This window comes from Crinia signifera, chromosome 4 (assembly GCF_055691185.1).
Source record: "Crinia signifera chromosome 4, ASM5569118v1, whole genome shotgun sequence".
NCBI lineage: Eukaryota > Metazoa > Chordata > Amphibia > Anura > Myobatrachidae > Crinia > Crinia signifera.
Window position 1 is genome coordinate 110,132,132 of NC_139220.1, and position 18,389 is coordinate 110,150,520.

The following is an 18,389-nucleotide window of genomic DNA, read 5'->3' on the forward strand; positions in this document are numbered from 1 at the left end:
AATATAGGCATGCTGCATATCATTTTAATCAGCAGAAGCTGCTGATGCCCCTAGGCATTCCAAATGCCCTAGGCAATTGCCTAGTTTGCCTATGCCTAAGGCCGGCTCTGGTGACAGACACCCAGACCATTGAAAAGTAATGTCTGGTTTAGTTAAAACTTTTAGTACATTTTCATTCCTGAAAAAGAAAGAAATATTAAAAGAATAAAAACTATTTAATAGCCAAATCAAAGCCAGGAAATAAAATAAAAAAGTTGCATCTTGTTTTTTTAGTAATAGATGTGTTTTAATGTAAATCCTCCCCACCCCAACAGGGTCAGAAGAAGAGCTGAGGAATCCACGTGCCAGGGACACACCCATTTCTGCACGCCCAACTCCGGACTGTACGCAGCGGCTGCTGGAGAGACCGGGGACTCACTGATGCATCGTTCAGGAGTGACAACTCCGTGCCAGCAACCTGGATCAAAACGGAGTGTCTCTCCTTCCTCACCGGCAGGGATGAGCGAGCCTAATCTTAGATTGTTAGGCTGTGGCATGTAATAAGGGGCCCTGTGACTACTGTAATATACACATGGATTGCAGATCACGGATCATTACTCTGGATTAAATACAATAATAAATCTTATCCAGTGCTGAGGGCTTTTGTTCTGCAACAACACACACTGTAACAGGCGGAGAACAGTTGGACAGAGAAGGCTGCTGTGTACACGAAGATCACTTATCGCGCCCATCAAGAAGTCCTGGACCCCAGGGCACCTGACCTGGGAGAGTTCTTCTTCCAGTGGGTCTGGCAGAATGTGTCAGCCATGCAGGGCTCGCACAGGAGAACGCTGAGTGCTAAATGCAGCCCCCTGCAGGAGTTTGCTGGGGGGGCTCTGGAGCTCAGGCACTATAAGTCCATCGATACAAAGAATACGCTGAGTGATGCCGGGGATATTAATTCCAACTCCTCTCGTCCAGAGACAGCTGTGTCTATGCCAGCCAGCCCAGCCAGGACCTGCAGCAGAGGCAGGGGGTCTCCTCTCACTGGATACGGTACATGTTCTTATTTCATTCCTTTCTGATTAACCCTCCAAAGTCCCTAGCGCCTCCATTACTTTATTTTTAGGTCATTTCCAGCATACAGTAGATTGTTTTATTATCATCCTACCAAGGGAAGCCTGCTAATAATACTGTATTAAAGTTGTATGTACCCTGTACTTTGTGCTGCCTAGGTAACCCTGTCATACAGAGACCAGCAATCAAGGTGACAGTTTCCATTTACACTGCATTAAACACTACATTCTCTAGGTTTAAGCTCTTCATAAGTAATGCTTGTATTACTGTACTGTAAACACAATTTAATGTAATCTATAATAACTGTGGAAATGGATAAAAAAGAATTGTATGTTTGTGTTATTTGTTCTGGTTGCGCACTTCCCTTTTCTCTTTTTATATGTGAAAACATTTCCTTGGTTAATGTACCTTATTGTATGTTCATCTTATGCAAGGTTTAAGCTTCTTATTATAGCAGTTCACTTTATGAATATTTTATTCCTACTTTTATTAAAATGCAAAAGAATGTGTTGTATGCTAAGCGCTTTGTGTGCGCAAGGGTAACATTTTCAAATAAATATCTTTTTTTTTTTTTTTTTAAGAAAAGTTAGGGGAAATATGGTTTCCCAGCACGTTATGCAGCGGATTAGAATAAACACAATAATCTTTTCTAAACCTGTTCATATTTGAGCTGATGGATCATCTGCTAGACTGAATGAAAACCTGTGTGTGTGTGTGTGTGTGGGGGGAAAATCACCTTTTGTTCCCGAGAGATCACCCTGACACAGGAAAGTCACAGGAAACCTGTGGTCTTTATTACCTGTAATGCACTATTGAACTCCGTACGCTGACATTGGGTGGATGACTATGACATTGGCAGCCCATATTAATGTTTTGTGCCTTGCATGGGGTCAGAAATAAGGATGGACAAGAATTCTAATTGTCAAAAAGCAAAACGGGGTGTAGGGTATCCTTACTCCAGTGTTTATGTGCATTGTTGGGTTTATAATACAAATAAATATAAAACACGCAACATAATATAGTGATGGTAACTTACTGAATTGGTGCTAATGATTTAAATATATGCATATATGGACACGTTACTATATTAACACTATATTATATAGCCCTTATACAAGTTTGTTCAATATAAAAGAAGTACTAGTAACACTAATGTAATGATAAAAGCTGAACATTACATTGTGTACCAACATTAATTGCCAACAAGTGAACCCGCTGTCCATTTTATAAATAAAATGTAATTATGATTTCACAAGTAAAATATTTCTCAGTGCAATAATACTGGCGTCAGTTTAGCTTGGTTATTCTTGTTTGTAGATGTTCATTTTGTAGCAAACAGGTAGATGTATTATGGCAGTGATTATTATAACACTTTATTACACTCATTAACGAGGCGAAGTAGGAAGGGACACGTCAAGAGCTATTAACATCTTGCCCGCCGAAGCGGGGGAGCGCAAACTCCCCCCCCTCCGGCGATGTCCCCTTGAGTAGACAGCGCCTCGGCTTACACTAACACCCTGTCTCCTCCCCCCCTGGCTGGCTGGACTGGGCATGTGCAGAATCTCGCTACTCTCGCAGGATCTCCAGCGCAGCCCGAGCCAGCAGCAGTAACAGTGCTGTCCCTGCTGTGGACATAGGGCTTCACCACCCTGCAGCTAGTGAATTGGAGAGCAACAGGGGGCCGAACGGTCAGCGCTGCTGACCATTCATACATTTGCACTGCATATTGGCCTGCTATGGCCATACATAGGGGAAAAGTGTTATCAGTGCAAATAACGTGCGCTGATACCCCTTCTCCCCATAACGACACTTCATACATCAACCCCATTGAATTAAATATACCGTACACAGATGCAGTCTGAGGCTTTTTTTGTAGCAGATAACATTATTACAGGTGTCCGCAGCACAGTTCACCAAACTCCTCAGAGCTTCCAATGGCCTTACCGTAGCCCACACCACCAGCCTATCACCTGGGCGGCCATTCCACCATCAAGAGCAATTACCCTCTGCCCTGGACAAAGATTTAACAGACAGCCACAGGTGCTGCTAATCAGCCAAACCCTGATCATATCAGCGTAGGAAACCTGGACTGGATCTAATTATCCTGCTGCTGCTCTAAATCCAGGTCTGCATAGTTCACATTCACCTCATGTGAATTTATGCTGTCTCGGCCACAAATTGAACTCAAATACTCAGTAGGACTGTGAGTCAGCAATGCGGAATAACAACGCAGACCGTATAGTATGTAAAATGCTCCCCACTGTTCCTTTATATACAGTAGGCTTACAGTCAGGAGGCTACATAAGCTCATGTTCATCATCTTAAAGCAGCGGTTTCCAAACTTTTTTCTCTCTTGTACCCCTTGATTAGGCTTTTCATGTATGAGTACATCCCTCCTCTCAATTTGAAATATCCACAGTACTAATGAGTGGAGCAGAAGTGAGCAGTATGCATATCATAATGCCTGTCCTTACTTTAAGGAGTAGCGGAGGAGTAGTGTGCGGTCAGGAATCAGGTCCCTCTGTGTATGGAGGCTGGCTGTGTACTGTCTCCGGTGTTCCTGCTAACGCCTGTAGGCTTAATTCTGCTGCTTCCTCCATCTGAGTCAGTGTGGCGCAGAAGAACACTGATGACTGGGGACAGCGTGGGTAGCTCCAAGTGGATTGCTGGTCGTGCAAAAGCACAAAGAGATGCTGAGGACTCTGTAGACGTAACTGGTGATGTCACGTGGATGATCTTCACAGCAGAAGAAGACATTCCAACATCGTTAGACTTCTTCCTCTTCTTTTGCCATTACCAATATTATTCTAAAGTACCCTCAACCAGTCTGCAGCGTACACAGTATCCCAGGTTGGGAACCACTGTCTTAAAGGATAAAAGACTTCCCCCAACAAGCAGAACTGTGAGATCACAAGTGGCCAGATTTTAGCAGGATTGACCTCCATAGTGTAGTACCTTATCTACTCTTTCTTCTTTCCATTAACAACCTAAGAGATTTGAAGTCCAAACAGCACTTATCATTTTTTACCACAAGCAGTGATGATCAGGGCTGGATTAAGAGGGTGGGGGGCTCCGGGGGTCAGTACCCCTGGGTCCCTCTCTATCTAAGGGCCCCCTATGGTTGGCTTTTTTTTTTTAGCTAAAGGTTTTGTGCCTTGGGAGTGGGGGGAGTACTGCAGCTTCATCTATCTGCTAATGTGACAATGATTAATGGTGCTGAGCATCCCATGAGACTTTGCACAAGAGTTCAGGGGCTGAGAGGCTTGTGCTGAGCTCTGCATGGTGGAGCTCATGATATGCTTCTCAGACCCATGGAGGACAGCAGCACCAGTGGCCTCGTTATGGGAGGGTTTTTAATCAGAGGCAATGCTGAGCCTGTCAGGGATCTTACAGAGAAAGGTACAGAGGGAGAAAAAAGGCTTTTTATGTGTATTTTAGCATATACTGTATGTCTAAAGTGACCCAGGCCCTCCGAAGGCTTAATCCAGCCCTGGTCATGGTTGAGAACCACTTCTGTGTATGTGATTCCTTCCCTTCTCACTAATGTTGATGTATGGGAGGATCTCCTATGCACAGTTACTGACAGTGGCGGACTTACATTTTTGGGATCCTGAAGCTTGAGCAGTTCTAGGTACCTCTCCACAACAGCAACAATCGGGCAACATCCAACAAGGTACAAATTTCTACCTCTCATAGGGGGAAATTTACTAAACTAAATTCGTAAATACACCTATTTTTACTAATTCATATTTTCGGGATTTACAATCCAGAAAATACATAAATTCGTATTCATGGCACATTGGTATTTGTCTTTACAAATACTAATGTATACGCCATAGAAAGAATAAGAATAGGAATCACCAAAAGAATGGTGATTCCTAATTTAGTAAGCAGTCATATTGAAAATACGGCCGCTAAGTAGCGGTAAATGGCCGCTAAATGCCGGCCAAATACACCGGGAAAATACACTTCATTTTCCTGGCGTATTTGGTAGAAGCCTGCACGGATCAGTCAAATACGTGCAGGCTTTATTGTAAAAAAAAATAGAAAAATAAATAAATTAAAAAAATGGCGTTGGGTCCCCCCCACGGCTATAAACAGCCCCAGGCTCAAAGAGCCGATCCTGGTTTTAAAAAATCAGGGAAACAATCAAGTTGGGGTTCCCCTTATTTTTTAACACCAGCACCAGGCCCAAGGGCCGGTCCTGGTTCCCAAAATACGGGGGACAAAATGAATAGGGGTCCCCCGTATTTTAAGAACCAGCACCAGGCCCAACCAGCCAGCAGGAGACACTTATTATATAAAGTCCCGCGGCAAAACATTATCCCCTGACCGGTCAGCCTGGTCAGGGGGCCTGGGGGAGTGTGGACCCCCAAATAAAGGGGTCCCCACCTCCAGAATTTACCTGCCCAGGCTGAAGCCTGGGGCTGTCCCCAGTGCCCCTGGGCAGTGGACAGCGGGCTGAAAAATGGTGTAAAAACAGAAAAAACTATTGTATATTGCTGTGGAACTGTGAGTCCCAGCAAGCCTCCCCCGCATGCAAGGAAATTATACTTACAAGGGTGTAGATCGGTCCGCTTCTGTCCATGTACCCATCCAGGGGGACTTGGCAAACAAACAAATCCCGATCCAAGCCGAACTTCGTGCTGCTCCTTCTGTCGAATGCTGCTATTGGCCGGCTAGCGGCCTAGTGGCTCCCCATTGGCCGCTAGGCACCTAGTGGAGAAAATACAAATCCATACGCCATAGGAAAATAGGAATCAGTCAAATACGACTTATTCGTAATTTTTCCGAATACGAATTCGTAAATGCCATGCGACGGAAATGCCAGTCGTATGCATTCGTATTAAGAATACAAATATGAATTTTCGTGTTCGTATTCTTAGTAAATTTCCCCTATAGTGTCCCCCCTTCAATAATCATTGAACAACAGCCCTTTCAATAATTTCCTCACAAAACCCCAGTGGATGAACGTCGGTGACCGGCGATGATGCGGGAGCGAGCATCGGCACTCACTGCTTACTGCTGTTCCATACACACTGGGCTGCTTTTAGACTGAAAGCAGCTCAAATGAGAAAACTGAGCTGCTTTCAGCTCAAAATCGCCCAGTGTGTATGGGCCTTAAAGGTTCTTTAAAGAATAATCATTTCTGGGTGCTGTGCACACAATATGCAATTACCTGAGTGTGCAGTTCTTCATCTCAATTATTGCATAATGTATACCTACCTAAGAAATGCAGAGATTTAATGGACGAATTAGCAGCTAATGGTAACATACTTACAACGTTGGCACACAAAGGGTTAAGAAATCACACCTGACTTCCACAAATGGTGATCAGATGGATGGGCGAAAGATTGAAAACAAGATTTATTTGTATTGAAGGCATGTATGTTTTTTTTACAGTGTGTACTAAGTAGCGTTTATAAGAGCTTTGTCGGCACCATTTCAAGGTGCAGATGCTGTACTATTATACAGATTTCCATTCTGTACATAATTAAGCTATTCACTTGTCATTTTAGATAGTCCCAAATGATTTGCTTATCTATCATGACGATCACTTGGGCTCAGGCCTTTTCTAGGTTACACTCAGAGGCAAAGGGAGTATTTGCGCACCTCCATGCACTTAGTCTCCTTCCTCCTCTTCATCCTTGGCAATGCTAAGTTTGTGCTTGGAAATGTAATCATTAATATGATCTGTCCCTGCCTGGGGAATTGGGCGCAGAAGCCAACATTTTACATCAGCACTTATACATCTCACTCTGAGTCCTGCAGGATTAGTCTGAACACTGCTAAGAGATACTTTGGGGGTTTGGGCTCTGCTCTGTTGTGCGCTACGCTTGGCAATGGAGATTTTAGGAAGACACGTTTGGAAACCCCCATATTCTGAATACACTGAACCATCAGAAATATGAGCATTTAAATAGATATTTAAGCATAATAATAATTTAATTTATATAGCGCTCTTTCTCCAATAGGACTCAAAGCACTTAACAGATAGAATAAATGTAATACAGTACAGGAACAATGAAGTACAGAAAAGCTTTTCATAAACTATACTTACTGGAATTACAGAAATGATTGAGTTAACAGGAAAGACTTGAGTGTGTTTTTGAAGGATTCTAGAGTGGTGGGTCTCTCGAACTGTGTAAGAGCCGCATGGTTAAAAGACCCGACCCCCAGATGAATTACGGGAGATTCTAGATACTGCTAAAAGTCCTTCATCTACATATTGCAGTACTCAGCTGGGACAGTATGGAATCAGAAGCTGCGTCAGGTTGCTTGGGCCTTGTTCATGTAGGGCTTTGAAACTCAAACACTTTGGGCCAGATGTACTAACCTTCAAAAGTGATAAAATGGAGAGTGATAAACAGCCAGCCAATCAGCTCCTACATGTTATATCACAAGCTGTGTATGAAAAATGTCAGGCAGGAGCAGATTGGCTGGCTTTTTATCACTCTTTATTTTATCACTTTTGAAGCTTAGAGAATCTGCCCTTAATCTTGAAGATGCTTCGCCATCTTATAGGCAGTCGGTGGAGGGGGTAGAGAATAGGAGGTGTGTGGCTAGAACAGGGCTGGTTGGTTTACAGCTTGGCAGCTGTATGGGGCTCATGTAGACTTGGAAGAAAATGCAATCTGTTTACTTTACCGTATATCTCACAAGGTAGGAGGGAAATGAACGCATGACCCTATAGATTGTAAGTTTGCAGCAGGGCCCTCCTACCTTAATGTCTGTCTGTCTGTTACCCAGTTTGTTCTATCGCTGTCAACCGTTGTAAAGGGCAATAGAATTTTCTGCTGGGCTATGGTTAGATTAGGGTTAGCATTAGGCTTCAGCTAGGGTTATGCTTAAAGTTAGATTCAAGTTAAAACAATATTATACACATCCTGACAATGTCAGCATAATATCAGCGTTAACATTAATCATGTTGGCAATTGGACTTCGGGGGGGTATGCGAATTACTGCCTTGCCCCAGGTGACAAAATCCTAGTTTCAGCCCCTAGATCCCTAGCTTTCAGAGTTGGCATGATCACTAGATGGGGTTCATTTACTAGGATGGGAGTTCTATTGAAGATATGATGTTGCCCATAGCATATCTTATAGAAGGTGCTAAGTAAATCTAATTGGTTGCTATGGGCAACATTCCAACTTCAATAGAACTCCAATTGTAGTAAATGTACCCGATCTAGTGATAAGGCCAGCTCTGCAAGTTACACGAACATCACCTTTTTATTAATCCCGTCCAACTCAGCTTGGAATCCTATATATATACAGCATAGTGTGGCGCATTATACGTTCAATATATGCAGAAAACAACTTTTTCCGTATAATGCTGGGGGAAAGGAGATTCGGATACATTATCCTTTAAATATATATTCGTCCGATATCGCATCCGATATATCGGGCGCCGTGAAACTACACAAGTACCATCTGGTTTCCTAAGATCAGAAGTTATCTATTATTTTTTACATTGACCAATGTTATTTTACCTTCAATACATTTTATTAGTGTAATCATATTGAGTAAATTTTAAATACTTTCTTTCATGTAAATGGGAATTTGCTTTTGAATTAGACAGAGCCTTAAATATATGACATATTAGCAAAGAGTGTAAAGCTGGGTACACACCATGCACCATTTGCAAATTATATTATCGTGTACCCACTATATCGTTAACGATGCGCACTCCTGCAGGTTATTAACCCCTTCCCGACATTTGACGTATATATACGTCATGGCCGGGAAGTACTTCCCGACACATGACGTATATATACGTCATGACTTCAAACTGTCACTGCGTCTAGAGACGCAGTGACAGAGGGACGATGTCTGCTGTCCCTGACAGCAGACATGTCCCTGCATGCCCAAGGGGGGCTGCGATGCCGCCCCCCCGTCGGCGATCGCTGTGATTGGCTGTTCAGTGTGAACAGCCATTCACAGCGTTTTCTGTGTCACCGGCGAATAACGTTCGCCGGTGACACGGGATCGGAGGTGATTGGTGCTGTAAAGTACAGCACCAATCACCGCGGGGTGTAAGGGTGACACTGGTGTCACCCCACCTCACCCCGCCCGCCCCCAAAGGCCGTGATTGGTTCGTCGGACCGACGGACCAATCACAGCCATGGAGGGGGGTTTAAACTAACGGTGACTGCACTGCAGACGCCATTCCGGTCTGGAATTGCGTGCAGTGCGGTCACCGTGCCCAGCTGCCGCCATATACTGACCAGAACCTTGCTAAATACTTACCTGATCACTGCCTGGATCTTGCTTCTTCTTGTGACATCCTGTGCTGTGTTGTGCTGTGTTGTGCTGCTGCGAGTTATTAGATAGAGAGATAGAGAGAGAGAGATAGAGATAGATAGAGAGGCCTAGTGACAGAGAGTGCTATATTTTGTGCTGCTGCAGTGTAATAGAGTTATAGATAGAGAGATAGAGAGAGATAGAGAGAGATAGAGAGAGAGAGATAGAGAGATAGTGACAGATTGTGCTATATATTTTTTATATAACTGACTGCTGCCCCCCCTTTTGTGCTGATCAGTATAAATTAACTGATCAGCAACTTTTTGGGGGCGCAGGTTTTTTTTTATATATATATATACCTGTCAGTGCTGCTGCTGCAGTGTCATAGAGTGATAGATAGTGAGAGATAGAGAGATAGAGAGATAGAGAGAGATAGTGACAGAGAGTTATAGAGACTGCTATATTTTGTGTCTGCTGCCCCCCTTTTGTGCACCCCCAGCAACTTTTTGGGGGTGCAGGGGTTATTTTTCATATATATAACTGTCAGTGCTGCTGCTGCAGTGTCATAGAGTGATAGATAGTGAGAGATAGAGAGATAGAGGGGTGAATTTATGAAGCTTGGAGAAGTGTTATCTGTCCCCATAAAGAACGTTATGAGCAAGGTGATAATGGTTCAGCCAATCAGCTCTTACCTGTCAATTTACATATTGTAGCTGATTGGCTGAACCATTATCACCTTGCTCATAACGTTCTTTATGGGGATAGATAACACTTCTCCAAGCTTCATAAATTCACCCCAGAGAGAGATAGTGACAGAGAGTGATAGAGAGTGCTAAATTTTGTGTCTGCTGCCCCCGCCTTTTGTGCTGATCACTATATCTGAGGTGATCAGCAACTTTTTGGGGGTGCAGAGGTTTTTTTTTTTTTATATATACCTGTCAGTTGCTGCCAGTTGCACTGTCAGTTGCACCAAAGGTTGTGCACCTGCTGCCCCTCACTGGTAATCAGTGTCGCATCACTGATCACCTTTTTTTTTTTTGTGGGTGCTGTGGGGTCTTTTTTTAATTTTTTTTTTACACACACTGTGATTTTGTGGGTGTCCTGTGGCCACTGTGCGCTGATCAGTGACGTACATCACTGATCAGCTTTTTCGGCACAGGGTTGATCTATTTTTTTTTTTTTTTGATCAAATTCCTGTTGCCTTTGAGCGCTGTTCAGTGACGGACGTTACTGACCAACATCTGTGCTCAATTTTTGGCGCAGGACCTTTTTTTTTTTTTAACCCCTTCAATTTTTTTTTTTTAACCCCTTCAATTTTTTTTTTTAACCCCTTCAATTTTTTTTTTTTTGTATAAAGTATTTTTTTTTTTCTGCACTACATACACACTACACACTACATACCCCCCGGGTTGAAATAAAGTTTGTACCCCCCCCCCCCCCCCTACACTATACACGTGTTGAAACATTTCACTACCAGTAACACAAAAATAAAAATGGCATCCCAAATGTCATCCCAAATGTCATCCCAGTCATCCAGAAGAATGTATTCAGCGGAGGAGGCATATGCCATGCTTGCCTCTGACTCTGACACAGCCAGTGATGCAAGCGGGGAATTTGAAGGATTCATCTTAAGCTCCTCTTCCTCCTCTGGTGATGAGGGACCCCCTCAAAGATGCCCCCGTAGAGCAGCTGAGACCCCCCCCCCAATAATTGATCTCGTATGGACCCCACCACCAGACAATTTTGAGCCCCAGGTTCCTGAGTTTTTGGCCATGCCAGGAATCCAATTTGATTCCACAGGTCTCAGAGAAATTGACTTTTTCAAATGATTTTTCTCTGATGATTTTATAAATTTAATGGTGGACCAAACTAATTTATATGCCCAGCAGTTTATTGCTCAAAACCCCACGTCATCATTTGCTAGGTGGACCCCTGTAGATGCAGTAGAGATGATGACGTTTTGGGGTCTGGTGTTTCATATGGGCATAGTAAAAAAGCCAGAAATTAGGCAATATTGGAGTACAGATGTTCTGTACAGCACCCCATTTTACCGTATGGCCATGCCCCGGGCTCGATTTGAGACGATCCTTAAATTTTTGCATTACAACGATAATGCACAGTGCCCACCCAGAGATGATCCCACCTTTGACCGGCTATTCAAAGTCAGGCCGGTCATTGATCATTTCAGTGCCAAATTTGAAGAGATGTACATCCCAGATAAATTCATTTGCATAGACGAGTCCCTTATACATTTTAAAGGAAGGGTTAAATTCCGCCAGTATCTTCCCAGTAAGAGGGCAAGGTATGGCATAAAAATGTATAAGCTGTGTGAAAGCACCTCAGGGTACACTCACAGGTTTAGGGTATATGAAGGGAAGGATTCAAGAATTGAACCGCCAGAATGCCCCCCCTCCCTCGTAGGTGTTAGTGGAAAAATTGTCTGGGATTTAGTGCACCCCTTCCTGGATAAAGGTTATCACCTCTATGTGGATAACTTTTACACTAGCATCCCCCTGTTTAAGGCCCTTGGTTCAAGAGGTACAGCAGCTTGCGGTACTGTGCGCAAGAACCAAAGAGGCCTCCCAAAAACGCACATTGCCCAAGTAATGAGAAGGGGTGAAAGCAGGGGAATATGCACCGAAAATATGTTGTTGGTCAAATATAAGGACAAGAGGGATGTACCAGTACCCACACCTCAAAACCTAATTGTATCCTGGATTACAATAGGTACATGGGCGGAGTGGATCTTTCAGATCAGGTACTGAAGCCGTACAGTGCCCTGCGGAAAACAAAAATCTGGTACAAGAAGCTGGCCGTGTATATCATCCAGATGGCACTGTATAACGCTTACGTGCTATTCCGTTCTACCGGCCAGAGGGGGACATTTATGCACTTTCAAGAGGAAGTCATAAAGGGCCTAATATTTGGGAACCAGCAGGCAGAGGGCCCCAGTACTTCTAGTACTGGCCCCCGTATTGTACCAGGGCAGCATTTTTCGAACGAAATCCCCTCCTCTGCAAGAAAGGGCAGGACACATAAAAGGTGCAAAGTTTGCTATAAAAAGGGAATAAGAAAGGAAACTATTTTCCACTGTGAAACTTGCCCCGACAAACCCGGCCTATGTATAAAGGAGTGTTTTAAAATATACCACACATCTATGGATTATTAGGTTCATCATTTCACCGTGCTTCGGGGGTCTTGCTAATGCCACATAGCACCCACCAACATTCCACCAGAATCTGAGCTGCAAAATCCAAAAATCACTCCTTCCCTTCTGAGTCCTGCCATGCACCCAACTGGTATTTTTTGGTCACATATGAGGCATTGCCATACTCGGGAGAAATTGGGGCACAGATTTTGGGGTGCTTTTTCTCCTTCATACATTCTGAAAATGAAAAATTTTGAGCCAGAACTGCATTTTTGTGTAAAAAAATGTAATTTTTCATTTTCACTGCCCAGTTGTACCACAATTGGTGAAACCCCTGGGGGTTTGAAATGTACACTATACCCCTAGATGAATTCCCTGAGGGGTGTAGTTTGCAAAATGGGGTCACTTGTGGGGGGTTCCACTGTATTGGTGCTTTGGGGGTCTTGCTAATGCGACATAGCACCCACCAACATTCCACCAGAATTTGTGCTGCAAAATCCAAATATCACTCCTTCCCTTCTGAGTCCTGCCACTTTTTGGTCACACATGAGGCATTGCCGTACTCGGGAGAAATTGGGGCACAGATTTTGGGGTGCTTTTTCTCCTTCATACCTTCTGAAAATGAAAAATTTTGAGCCAGAACTGCATTTTTGTGTAAAAAAATGTAATTTTTCATTTTCACTGCCCAGTTGTATCAAAATTGGTGAAACCCCTGGGGGTTTGAAATGTACACTATACCCCTAGATGAATTCCCTGAGGGGTGTAGTTTGCAAAATGGGGTCACTTGTGGGGTGGTTCCACTGTATTGGTGCTTTGGGGGTCTTGCTAATGCGACATAGCACCCACCAACATTCCACCAGAATTTGTGCTGCAAAATCCAAATATCACTCCTTCCCTTCTGAGTCCTGCCACTTTTTGGTCACACATGAGGCATTGCTGTACTCGGGAGAAATTGGGGCACAGATTTTGGGGTGCTTTTTCTCCTTCATACCTTCTGAAAATGAAAAATTTTGAGCCAGAACTGCATTTTTGTGTAAAAAAAATGTAATTTTTCATTTTCACTGCCCAGTTGTATCAAAATTGGTGAAACCCCTGGGGGTTTGAAATGTACACTATACCCCTAGATGAATTCCCTGAGGGGTGTAGTTTGCAAAATGGGGTCACTTGTGGGGGGGTTCCACTGTATTGGTGCTTGGGGGGTCTTGCTAATGCGACATAGCACCCACCAAAATTCCACCAGAATCTGAGCTGCAAAATCCAAAAATCACTCCTTCCCTTCTGAGTCCTGCCATGCACCCAAATGGTATTTTTTGGTCACATGTGAGGCATTGCCGTACTCGGGAGAAATTGGGGCACAGATTTTGGGGTGCTTTTTCTCCTTCATACCTTCTGAAAATGAAAAATTTTGAGCCAAAAACTGCATTTTTGTGTAAAAAAATGTAATTTTTCATTTTCACTGCCCAGTTGTATCAAAATTGGTGAAACCCCTGGGGGTTTGAAATGTACACTATACCCCTAGATGAATTCCCTGAGGGGTGTAGTTTGCAAAATGGGGTCACTTGTGGGGTGGTTCCACTGTATGGGTGCTTTGGGGGTCTTGCTAATGCGACATAGCACCCACCAACATTCCACCAGAATTTGTGCTGCAAAATCCAAATATCACTCCTTCCCTTCTGAGTCCTGCCACTTTTTGGTCACACATGAGGCATTGCTGTACTCGGGAGAAATTGGGGCACAGATTTTGGGGTGCTTTTTCTCCTTCATACCTTCTGAAAATGAAAAATTTTGAGCCAGAACTGCATTTTTGTGTAAAAAAAATGTAATTTTTCATTTTCACTGCCCAGTTGTATCAAAATTGGTGAAACCCCTGGGGGTTTGAAATGTACACTATACCCCTAGATGAATTCCCTGAGGGGTGTAGTTTGCAAAATGGGGTCACTTGTGGGGGGGTTCCACTGTATTGGTGCTTGGGGGGTCTTGCTAATGCGACATAGCACCCACCAAAATTCCACCAGAATCTGAGCTGCAAAATCCAAAAATCACTCCTTCCCTTCTGAGTCCTGCCATGCACCCAAATGGTATTTTTTGGTCACATGTGAGGCATTGCCGTACTCGGGAGAAATTGGGGCACAGATTTTGGGGTGCTTTTTCTCCTTCATACCTTCTGAAAATGAAAAATTTTGAGCCAAAAACTGCATTTTTGTGTAAAAAAATGTAATTTTTCATTTTCACTGCCCAGTTGTATCAAAATTGGTGAAACCCCTGGGGGTTTGAAATGTACACTATACCCCTAGATGAATTCCCTGAGGGGTGTAGTTTGCAAAATGGGGTCACTTGTGGGGTGGTTCCACTGTATGGGTGCTTTGGGGGTCTTGCTAATGCGACATAGCACCCACCAACATTCCACCAGAATTTGTGCTGCAAAATCCAAATATCACTCCTTCCCTTCTGAGTCCTGCCACTTTTTGGTCACACATGAGGCATTGCCGTACTCGGGAGAAATTGGGGCACAGATTTTGGGGTGCTTTTTCTCCTTCATACCTTCTGAAAATGAAAAATTTTGAGCCAGAACTGCATTTTTGTGTAAAAAAAATGTAATTTTTCATTTTCACTGCCCAGTTGTATCAAAATTGGTGAAACCCCTGGGGGTTTGAAATGTACACTATACCCCTAGATGAATTCCCTGAGGGGTGTAGTTTGCAAAATGGGGTGACTTGTGGGGGGGTTCCACTGTATTGGTGCTTGGGGGGTATTGCTAATGCGACATAGCACCCACCAAAATTCCACCAGAATCTGAGCTGCAAAATCCAAAAATCACTCCTTCCCTTCTGAGTCCTGCCATGCACCCAAATGGTATTTTTTGGTCACATGTGAGGCATTGCCGTACTCGGGAGAAATTGGGGCACAGATTTTGGGGTGCTTTTTCTCCTTCATACCTTCTGAAAATGAAAAATTTTGAGCCAGAACTGCATTTTTGTGTAAAAAAATGTAATTTTTCATTTTCACTGCCCAGTTGTATCAAAATTGGTGAAACCCCTGGGGGTTTGAAATGTACACTATACCCCTAGATGAATTCCCTGAGGGGTGTAGTTTGCAAAATGGGGTCACTTGTGGGGGGGTTCCACTGTATTGGTGCTTGGGGGGTCTTGCTAATGCGACATAGCACCCACCAAAATTCCACCAGAATCTGAGCTGCAAAATCCAAAAATCACTCCTTCCCTTCTGAGTCCTGCCATGCACCCAAATGGTATTTTTTGGTCACATGTGAGGCATTGCCGTACTCGGGAGAAATTGGGGCATAGATTTTGGGGTGCTTTGTCTCCTTCATTCCTTGTGAAAATGAAAAATTTTGAGCCAGAACTGCATTTTTGTGTAAAAAATGTAATTTTGCATTTGCACAGCCCAGTTGTATCAAAATTGGTGAAACCCCTGGGGGTTTGAAATGTACACTATACCCCTAGATGAATTCCCTGAGGGGTGTAGTTTGCAAAATGGGGTCACTTGTGGGGGGGTTCCACTGTATTGGTGCTTGGGGGGTCTTGCTAATGCGACATAGCACCCACCAAAATTCCACCAGAATCTGAGCTGCAAAATCCAAAAATCACTCCTTCCCTTCTGAGTCCTGCCATGCACCCAAATGGTATTTTTTGGTCACATGTGAGGCATTGCCGTACTCGGGAGAAATTGGGGCACAGATTTTGGGGTGCTTTTTCTCCTTCATACCTTCTGAAAATGAAAAATTTTGAGCCAGAACTGCATTTTTGTGTAAAAAAATGTAATTTTTCATTTTCACTGCCCAGTTGTATCAAAATTGGTGAAACCCCTGGGGGTTTGAAATGTACACTATACCCCTAGATGAATTCCCTGAGGGGTGTAGTTTGCAAAATGGGGTCACTTGTGGGGGGGTTCCACTGTATTGGTGCTTGGGGGGTCTTGCTAATGCGACATAGCACCCACCAAAATTCCACCAGAATCTGAGCTGCAAAATCCAAAAATCACTCCTTCCCTTCTGAGTCCTGCCATGCACCCAAATGGTATTTTTTGGTCACATGTGAGGCATTGCCGTACTCGGGAGAAATTGGGGCACAGATTTTGGGGTGCTTTGTCTCCTTCATTCCTTGTGAAAATGAAAAATTTTGAGCCAGAACTGCATTTTTGTGTAAAAAATGTAATTTTGCATTTGCACAGCCCAGTTGTATCAAAATTGGTGAAACCCCTGGGGGTTTGAAATGTACACTATACCCCTAGATGAATTCCCTGAGGGGTGTAGTTTGCAAAATGGGGTCACTTGTGGGGGGGTTCCACTGTATTGGTGCTTGGGGGGTCTTGCTAATGCGACATAGCACCCACCAAAATTCCACCAGAATCTGAGCTGCAAAATCCAAAAATCACTCCTTCCCTTCTGAGTCCTGCCATGCACCCAAATGGTATTTTTTGGTCACATGTGAGGCATTGCCGTACTCGGGAGAAATTGGGGCACAGATTTTGGGGTGCTTTTTCTCCTTCATACCTTCTGAAAATGAAAAATTTTGAGCCAGAACTGCATTTTTGTGTAAAAAAATGTAATTTTTCATTTTCACTGCCCAGTTGTATCAAAATTGGTGAAACCCCTGGGGGTTTGAAATGTACACTATACCCCTAGATGAATTCCCTGAGGGGTGTAGTTTGCAAAATGGGGTCACTTGTGGGGGGGTTCCACTGTATTGGTGCTTGGGGGGTCTTGCTAATGCAACATAGCACCCACCAACATTCCACCAGAATCTGAGCTGCAAAATCCAAAAATCACTCCTTCCTTTCTGAGTCCTGCCATGCACCCAAATGGTATTTTTTGGTCACAAGTGAGGCATTGCCGTACTCGGGAGAAATTGGGGCACAGATTTTGGGGTGCTTTTTCTCCTTCATACCTTCTGAAAATGAAAAATTTTGAGCCAGAACTGCATTTTTGTGTAAAAAATTTAATTTTTCATTTTCACTGCCCAGTTGTACCACAATTGGTGAAACCCCTGGGTGTTTGAAATGTACACTATACCCCTAGATGAATTCCCTGAGGGGTGTAGTTTGCAAAATGGGGTCACTTGTGGGGGGGTTCCTAAATTTTAGCATCTTATGGTGCCTAGAAACCTACATGGTGCCTAAAAAATAATCTCATAAAAAGGAGGCTCCAAAATCAAGCAGGTGCTCCTTCTATTATGAAGCCTGTGGTTTGGTCAACGTGCACACTAGGGCCACATATAGGATATTTATGAAAACAAAAGAATTGGGGGAATCAATTTTTAGTCACATTTCTCTAGTAAAATGTACTGTGTTCCTTAGAAAAATGTATTAAAATTGCAAATCTGCAAAAAAAATGAAATTTTGAAATTTCACCTACACTTTGTTTTAATTCCTGTGAAACACCTAAAGGGCTAACAAACTTCCAAAATGCTGTTTTGAATACTGTGAGGGGTGCAGTTTTTGAAATGGCATCATTTATGGGGGTGTCTCACATACAAGTCCCTCAAAGTCACATCAGAACTGAACTGGTCCCTAAAAAAATCAGTGTTTGAAATTTTCTTGAAAATTTGAAAATTTGCTATTCATATTGTAAGCCTCCTAGTGTCCAAAAAAATTAAAAGGAAGTTGAAATAATGATGGAAACATAAAGTAGACATATGGTCTATGTTAGTTATTAACTATTTTGAGTGGTATGATTATTTGTCTCACAAGCAGAAAATTTAACATTTTGCAAATTGCTAAATTTTCCATTTTTTTCCGACATTTTGGTATTTTTCACAAAAAAACACAGACTGTATCGACGAAAATTTACCACTAACTTGAAGTACAATGTGTCACGAAAAAAAAATCTCAAAATCACTGGGATAAGTAAAAGCAAAAAAAAGTTATCCCCACTTAAGTGATACATGTCAGATTTGAAAAAAAGGGCTCTGTCAGGAACGCAAAAACT

The 18,389-nt window shown here is 43.1% G+C and overlaps 1 protein-coding gene across 1 annotated transcript in view; it reads left to right on the plus strand.

Moving 5' to 3' along the window:
- The first annotated feature begins 419 nt into the window (after positions 1-419).
- ANO4 (anoctamin 4) overlaps positions 420-18,389 on the plus strand; it is a 231,490-nt gene continuing 213,520 nt past the window's right edge. The window contains exon 1 of the mRNA XM_083182214.1: positions 420-1,035. Within this exon, the coding sequence (XP_083038340.1) occupies positions 807-1,035 (229 nt within the window). The 5' untranslated portion in view covers positions 420-806. The remainder of the gene's footprint in view (positions 1,036-18,389) is intronic.